This window comes from Monopterus albus, unplaced genomic scaffold (genome assembly GCF_001952655.1).
Source record: "Monopterus albus unplaced genomic scaffold, M_albus_1.0 scaffold18.1, whole genome shotgun sequence".
NCBI lineage: Eukaryota > Metazoa > Chordata > Actinopteri > Synbranchiformes > Synbranchidae > Monopterus > Monopterus albus.
Window position 1 is genome coordinate 9,993,067 of NW_018127898.1, and position 8,161 is coordinate 10,001,227.

At 41.5% G+C, this 8,161-nt stretch overlaps 1 protein-coding gene across 1 annotated transcript in view; it reads left to right on the forward strand.

The window, feature by feature from the left end:
- The window catches only part of LOC109956307 (solute carrier family 41 member 1-like), a 10,221-nt gene extending 3,195 nt beyond the window's left edge, over positions 1 to 7,026 (forward strand). Inside the window, exons 3-10 of the mRNA XM_020593311.1 lie at positions 1 to 30; positions 974 to 1,118; positions 1,241 to 1,387; positions 1,860 to 2,004; positions 2,111 to 2,190; positions 4,557 to 4,691; positions 5,950 to 6,098; positions 6,190 to 7,026. Coding sequence (XP_020448967.1) covers positions 1 to 30; positions 974 to 1,118; positions 1,241 to 1,387; positions 1,860 to 2,004; positions 2,111 to 2,190; positions 4,557 to 4,691; positions 5,950 to 6,098; positions 6,190 to 6,369 — 1,011 coding nt within the window. The 3' untranslated portion in view covers positions 6,370 to 7,026. The remainder of the gene's footprint in view (positions 31 to 973; positions 1,119 to 1,240; positions 1,388 to 1,859; positions 2,005 to 2,110; positions 2,191 to 4,556; positions 4,692 to 5,949; positions 6,099 to 6,189) is intronic.
- The last annotated feature ends 1,135 nt before the right edge of the window (positions 7,027 to 8,161 follow it).

The following is an 8,161-nucleotide window of genomic DNA, read 5'->3' on the forward strand; positions in this document are numbered from 1 at the left end:
ATGGTGTTCTGTAATCTGGCTCTCATTCAGGTGACACACTGCTCCACTCTACACTCCCCATCCTATTAATAACACACTCAGCACAATCACTTAGGTCTGTCTCTGCTGGAAAACTGGGATCTTTATGTGACTCACTGATTTCACCACTATTTTTCAAATCCCTACTATTTGTTCATATGGCCATATCCATCAAAGATTGTAGCTGAACAGGAAAGATTCACAAGACTTAGCGAGAAGGTTTAAAATCCTGAAGTGTGAAAACTGCAGCCGTACCTCAGCCTCAGTCTACCAGCTTTACTGTGGCCAACCATTAGCCACTGTGCCTCTGACTACCATTAGCTGATTTGAACTTCACATATACAACACACACCTAGAATGACATTTGTGTGGCATTTATCTTTTATGCCCGTTGTGGTTGGTAGTTACAAAAACAACCCTAGCTCCAGCTCTTTAACTGAGGCTCAGCTTGTTGCTCTCTTTACCTTGAGTTGAACTCAGAACAGCAAACAAACAGCTATGACATAGGTGTGCGGTTAAACTATCTGGATACTGAAAGTTAAGTCACATCTTCCAACCAATCAGAATCCAGAATTCTCAGTGGCCATTGCATAAACTGTTTGTACTGGTCTCTCATACGTTTGATTTGCACGTGCTATGGCACACTCAGGCATGTCTCCTATGAAGTGGCAGAGTTTCATAGTGAAAAATTCTATAACAAAACAATAACATGGAAATATGTACCTGGAAACGAAGAGCTTATATGTGGCCAGCCATGCAGTCAGCTCAAACACAGCACACTACATAAATTGTTGTAGCACTATGGCTAGCTAGTATTACAATGCTATTTGACCAGTTTCATGCTCACGAAGGCACACAGAGACAGACACATATATAACATGTAGGTGTATACTGTAGATAGCACAAGCTATAAACAGTTAAATAAATGCCCTTTTGCGTTGTTCTCCACCCCTAGGTCCAAGCCACAGCAGTGGGCTTCCTGGCAGCGGTTGCAGCAGTGGGACTTGGGAGTCTGACCAATGGGAGGGTGGATGCTGCCCAGGCTGCTGTCCTGTGTGCCAGCAGTGTCACCACTGCTTTCATTGCTGCACTGTCTCTAGGTGAGACATAGGCACAAAATGATGCAGAGAGATGAGTAGAATAGATACAGAGAATCCCAAGGAGATGGCAGTAGGGTTTATGAGCTTGGCATGTCGTTTCACTTCAGCTTGTGATTTGTCAGGTTTGGTGATGGTGGCAGTGATCATAGGCTCCAGGAAAGTGGGCATCAACCCAGATAATGTGGCCACGCCCATTGCCGCCAGCCTCGGAGACCTCATCACTCTGTCTTTGCTCGCTGGGGTCAGCAGCTTGTTCTTCTGTTACAGAGGTCAGAGATCACCGATTACTTCAGAAAAGCACAATAAATCTCTACATGTGAGGACATCAGATGATCAAGAATCTGAAACCTATATTCAACTCAGTTTTTTTAAATACAAAAGGGTTTTTAAAGGAGCTTAAGAACAAAAGAACAACAGTCACACAACTGCCAATCAGCATGCTGTCAGTACTAGGGAGCATTTCAGCCAGAAGAGGGCAGCAAAGTCCACTTCTATGTCTGGCAAAAGTTCTGCCAACAGACAGCAGCAGTCAAGTTGTCTTTGAAGTCTTCCGGTTGTCTTTAATCATTCCTGTCACGGTCACAAACTTGTTTTTGTTATTCATTTAGTCAGTCTCTTAAAAAGCAGCAAAAAACAAAAGCATAATTTTTATTCAAAGACCCGTCCTGTAAAAACTTTAATTTCTTTCAAGATGTAATCAAAACCTCTGACTGATTTATTCTGTACTATGTTGCTCTGCAGACATGTGGTACCTGCCTCCTCTGGTGTGTGGCTTCTTCCTGCTCCTTATCCCAGTGTGGGTCAGTATAGCCCGTCGCTCTCCACCAATCAGAGACATCCTAAAGTCAGGCTGGCAACCAATCATTTTGGCCATGTCTATCAGCAGGTGGGCCGACAACGTAGCCTTTGTTACTTTCATCTGAAGTTCTAAACTTTTTGTCTGCTTCATTTAAATGATGTGATTCACATACACTATGTTGTGTTCTTCCCAGTATTGGTGGTCTGATTCTGGATAAGACAGTGAGCAATCCAAACTTCGAGGGTATGGCAGTGTTCACGCCTGTCATTAATGGTGAGTAGAAGATAAGTAATCTTCCCCTTCAGACTGATAACCCTTAACTTTGACCAGCCCTGCTCAGCATTTCTCAGCAGAATTATAATCACCTGATACACTCATTTATAACATGCTACATTGTAATGTAAGCAGTTATAATGACATTATGATTGGGAATTATGTGATCTGTGTATTAATAAGAATGAAAACATAGTAGGTTGCTGCACCCCAACAGGTGCAACAAAGTCAGCAGAAGGCTGAGGGAGATGTCAGTCAAACTCAGCACTAAGCAACACAAGTGAAAACACTAGTGTGGGTAGTGTGTGTCAGGCCTGTAAGAGTTTACACACTAACTATAGGATTACTCTATAAGATATGACGCATTATTACTGAGTAAACCACCAAACAGTATAATAAGTAACTAGCATTAGCTACATCTTGACCAGCTACAGCATGAACTGCTGCTTGCAGTTGGATGTATCAGTAGTAACAAATCAATAACTGGATCCACTCTGAATAATGAGTACTGTTATCCTTTCTTTCTTTTACATTTATTTAGACCACAGAAGTGGCAAAAGTACACAGAGTATTGCAAAATAAACCTATTTTCCATTTTCCATCTTAAGATACACCTTAACTACCTCATCATGAATATCCCCAACTCCTGTTCCCTCCATCCGCTCCCAGCTCCCATCCCAACATCTGATCAGTGGTGCAGTGTGTTCATATTTGTCATAAAACTCTAAAAAAATAACACACATAAGAGATAAGCTGTGTGGCATTGACTCAAAAATAAAGGTATTGCTTTACATTTTTCTGATGATACTTTGGTAATATTTTCAAATGTTGGATTTTTATTGTGGTATTTATAAACACTTAGTAAAATGAAAGTGGATTTTAGCAGGACTGTATGTGACTCAGTACTAACTGATATTATTGTGGATATTAATCCTGTAATTGAAGCTGAAAGGTTTATTGGTATGTTTTCCACATACTCCAAGCAAAGAAATTAACACTGACATGTTTTCCTGGAGGAGTAAGCAGAGCTGGGATGTGGGGGTATGGGGTTTCCACAGTCTCAATGTTTGTAGCTTCATAATTACCTTCATTATTGTCATTTAAAAAGCCTCCTGCTAATTAATGTCATGTGCCCCGGTGTCTCTGCACCCTGGCAGTCTAGTAGTAACAGGCTAAAGGCTGAGTTCCACTTTTAAAGTCCTTCAAATCTGAACTGTTCAGGAACGGCAGATTGACATATAGAACCAGATCTTCACTGAGCGAAGTTTGCTACCCACAAAGCAGCATACTAAGTAGAGAGCAATAACAATGGTCTTTACATAAACCACAAGCCTGATCAGAATGCCAACTATGCATTCACTGGCTCCCATGTCTGCAGCATCTCTGCCAACCTCAGTGCTACCAAAGATTTCTGCACATGTTGTGATGCCAGTACAGGAAGAGCACTAGAATTCCAACTGAGTGATCTCTCCTCCTGCTCTGTTGACCAGAAACACCCCTCCTGTTTTGTCCAAAATTATTCATATGTTTCAAAGCTCTGCAAGCCAAGGGGTTTTGTTGAGCTCCTAATGAAATCACCCTGAGGGAGAGCAGTGAAGGAGAATATGGCACAACATCCAGTTTGCCTTTTGCAGAGCAGACATTCAGAGAAACAAAAAGCCCCATGGGATCCTGTGAGTTTGGAATAACTGCTGAATAGATATGAAGCAAAATTACTGATTGGACGGTGATCATTTTTTCTAAGTTTGTTTACTGTCACAGTGACTGCTCGGCCTCTTGTATCCTGTCCTTGAAAATCACAAACAGAATCGGTGACAAGGGACAACCCTGACAAAAGCCAATGCCAACTGGGAACGCGTTTGACCTCGTGCCGAGTATATAGACACAACTCTCATTCCAGTTACACAGGGACAGGATGGTCAAGGTGTTGGAGTGGCCATTACAAAGGCCTGACCTCAAATGAATAGAACATTTGTGGGCAGAATAGAAAAAGCGTGTGTGAGCATGGATTCCTACAAACCTGACTGAGTTGCGTTGGTTCTTTCAGGAGGAACAGGCTCAGATTCCAGCAACTTATTGTAAGAAGCTTGTAGAAGGCATCCTGAAGTGTTTGACCCAGGTTAAGCAATTTAAAGGCACTGCTACCAAATACTAACCAAGTGTATATAAAAGTCTGACTCACTGGGAATGTGATGAAAGAAAGAATAGCTGAAATCTTTTTTCTTTGCTATTCTTCTGACATTTCACATTCTTAAAATAAAGCAGTGATCCTAACTGACCTAAGACAGAATGTTTATAGAATTAAATGCCAGGACTTGTGACAAACTGTATAATAGTCATGTCAGTATTTCTCAATGTCCATGCAGGTGTTGGGGGGAATCTGGTGGCCATCCAGGCCAGCAGGATGTCCACCTACCTCCACTACTGGGGTGTTCCTGGAACTCTTCCACTTAAAATGAGTGTCAGCTGTCCTGGACCCTGCATTACCTTCTGCTCCTCAGGTCAGATACAGAACAAAATACATGATTAAAAGGTGTAGTATCTGGGTATAGTCCTTCCTCAGACATTAAGTCAAACACGTGACAGTATTATTAAGGCTGCCTTAATCAATATTTTTATATTAATGCATCAAATGAGTACATGTGATTTGAAAGCTCGTCACTTGTAGAGAAAACCCCACTGATAATACTCAGCCAACTCGGTAGCTGGTGTTGTAAACTTAGCTCGCAAATTTTTGGTGACTTAATGAACTCTTGACAGACTTTTCTTATTTTAAAAAAGTGCCTGGCTACAAATCCAATGACCTTTCAGACAGACTTAAACTACTCTGTTCCAAAATTGTCAAAGTATTACCGTTACTTGTTTGTGTACCAGAAAGAAACCAACTGTATAGGAAATGTGAATTTAATACCATCGGTTTAAGAAAGATGCCACCAGTCAGCTCTGCATGGTCTGTCCTTGTTCACAGGGTCTTCAACTAGAGCACTACAATTAATTTCAAAATAAAAGCATTCATTATTGAAAAAGCCTCTTTAGCTAAACAGAAACCAGCAAAACATCTAGGAAACACAAGGACATTATCAGAAGTTAAGTGAAACCGCACACGTCTTGTTATGAGTCATTGTGTTTATCCAGATGCAGTGTCTGCTCCATGGGGAGGGAGGGGGCCAGACCACCATCACCCATCTGTGGATTGTAGAAAAACTAATTTTTTATACAACACATTTCCATGCGAAGTGTGTTGATGGTGCTGAAACTCACTTTAAAATTTGCTGCCTCTTCTGCCACATGTGAAAACTCATTCTCAACTTTGAAGAATATTTTCACAGACCACGGACGTGCCAACCTTCACATCCGAAAAGCCCCACTCATGCATCTGGCCTTTCAGAAGGATCTAACATGCAAGTGTTGCAATGAGTGTTAGGAAACAATCATGAGGAGAGCCAATTGCGATGACTCGTTTTTATATCAGCTACCGTCTGTGTGTGTGTCTTGTAGCAGATTTCATTTATCAGTCTTGTGTAGTTTTACTGCAACCTGATAAATGCTAGTCAAGGCTATTTTGAAAGTCTAAATGCTGTAATGGACTCAAATTCACGCAGAAAGCTTTTATAGCCTGCCTTGTACTGTTAACTGCATGAATGTGTTCATGCAGTGGCCTGTGTTCCCTTGGATGGCTTTTGTACTTTGTTCAGTAGTGTGTGTGATTGGGCTTGCTGAGCTACAGTGTTAATCTGTGCTGGTGCTGACTCTGTCCAGATGTGAACTCCAAATCAGCCAGAGTACTAGCAACCCTTGTAGTCCCAGGTCACCTCCTCTTTCTGGCCACCATCCATCTCCTGCAGGGAGGCCATGTTGCCATGACACCCACATTCATCATCTGCTACCTGACTGCTGCTCTGCTTCAGGTCAAAACTGTTCTTTTTGCTAAGAGTCTTTGTTTTCCACCAGTCTGAGCTACTCTCATTCAAAACACATCCAACTACTGTCATTATCCAGGTGGTGATTTTGCTGTATGTGGCCAGCCTGATGGTGCGCTGGCTGTGGCGAAGGGGTCTTGATCCAGACAATTTCTCCATCCCCTACCTCACAGCCCTGGGTGACCTCCTGGGGACTGGCTTCTTGGCACTGAGCTTCAGACTGATTCTGATGGTCAGTTCAACTGGTAGTGGAGTCTGATACAACTATACACCCTGAATGTACTGTTTTCTATATGCAAATAGTTGAAATATGCAGCAAAGCAGTTAAGAACAAAGGGGAGGACAAAAATGGTGTTACATTTGTGCCTCTATAATGACCGCACTATAGGAAAATATGAGAACAAGAAAATGTTTATTTTTTGCAAGAACCAAGACCTTATTGTATAGACGATCTGTGAAGAATCGTTTCATTTGAGCATATGAATATCTATTCTTTAATCAACAAATGCAGTTATAGGTTAGCTATCATCCACAGAAATAAGAATCTGTCACTCAGTTTCAGTCCTGCTCTCTGGACACCTTCTCACTCTGTCTTTCTTGCTGGTTCAGCATCCCTGCTCAAGTTTTCCTTGCTTAACCTAACACAGAGTTGCTGTGTGCTCAGACAGAAAGCCAAATGAGTTTTAAAAGCATTGCAATTGCACACATATGGTCCTGGAGCCTGACCCAGGGCACAGTCCAATCTAACTGGCTTGTAAACACAATGTGGTTCCTGGCAGGGTAGTGTCAACACCCCAGTTTTACCTACAATACAAGCCAATGTAGTACTATAACATCTAGACAGCACTCAAGAGAGTGCAAACCTCTGCCTAGGCAGCTCACTGTCCCTATAATGCCATTACACCTAAAAGCAACATTCCCATGATACAAACCCCAATTCCAATGAAGCTGGGACACTGTGTAAGACATAAATAAAAACAGAATACAATGACTTGCAAATCCTTTTTGACCCATATTTAATTGAATACACCACAAAGACAAGATATTTAATGTTCAAACTGATAAAATTTATTGTTTTTTGGCAAATATTCATTCATTCATTTTGAATTGGATGCCTGAAACATGTTCCAAAAGAGCTGGGACAGGGATATTTTTACCACTGTGTTACATCACCTTTCCTTTTAACAACACTTAATAAGTGTATTGGGAACTGAGGACATTAATTGTTAAAACTTTGTAGGTGGAATTCTTTCCCATTCTTGCTTGATGTACGGCTTCAGTTGCTCCACAGTCCGGGGTCTGTGTTGTCGTATTTTGCGCTTCATAATGCGCCACACATTCTCAATGGGAGATGGGTCTGGACTGCAGGCAGGCCAGTCTAGTACTTACGTGCAGAGATTACTCCAGATTCTCTGAATCTTTTGATGATATTATGGACTGTAGATGATGAAATACGTAAATTCCTTGCAATTCCACATCGAGAAACGTTGGACTATTTGCTCACGCAGTTGTTCACAAAGTGGTGAACCATGCCCCATCCTTGCTTGTGAATGACTGAGCCTTTTGGGGTGCTCCTTTTAAACCCAATCATGACACTCACCTGTTTCCAATAAACTTGTTCACCTGTGGAGTGTTCCAAACAGGTGTTTTTTGAGCATTCCTCAACTTTCCCAGTCTTTTGGAACATGTTGCAGGCATCAAATTCAAAATGAATGAATATTTGCAAAAAACAATACAATTGAAGAATCCTTTAAAAAATCCCTGGATCCGGATGATGATCCTGATCAGCAACCAAAATGTAATGAGTTGTTCAGTGGAACATACCTCACCTCTATAAAATATTTTTTTTATCAGAATCCATTCATTACTTTTTGAGTTATACTATGATCAAACAAACCAACCAACAAGCACATGCAGAGGAATTACAAGCAACTGATTTGGAAACAATCAGCCAATCGCAAATGAGTGGCACATAGCATACTGTAACACTAAGCTGAGCACGTGTGCAGGCAAACTTGAGCAGAGATGTTTAGAGATGTCCAAGGGTCTGG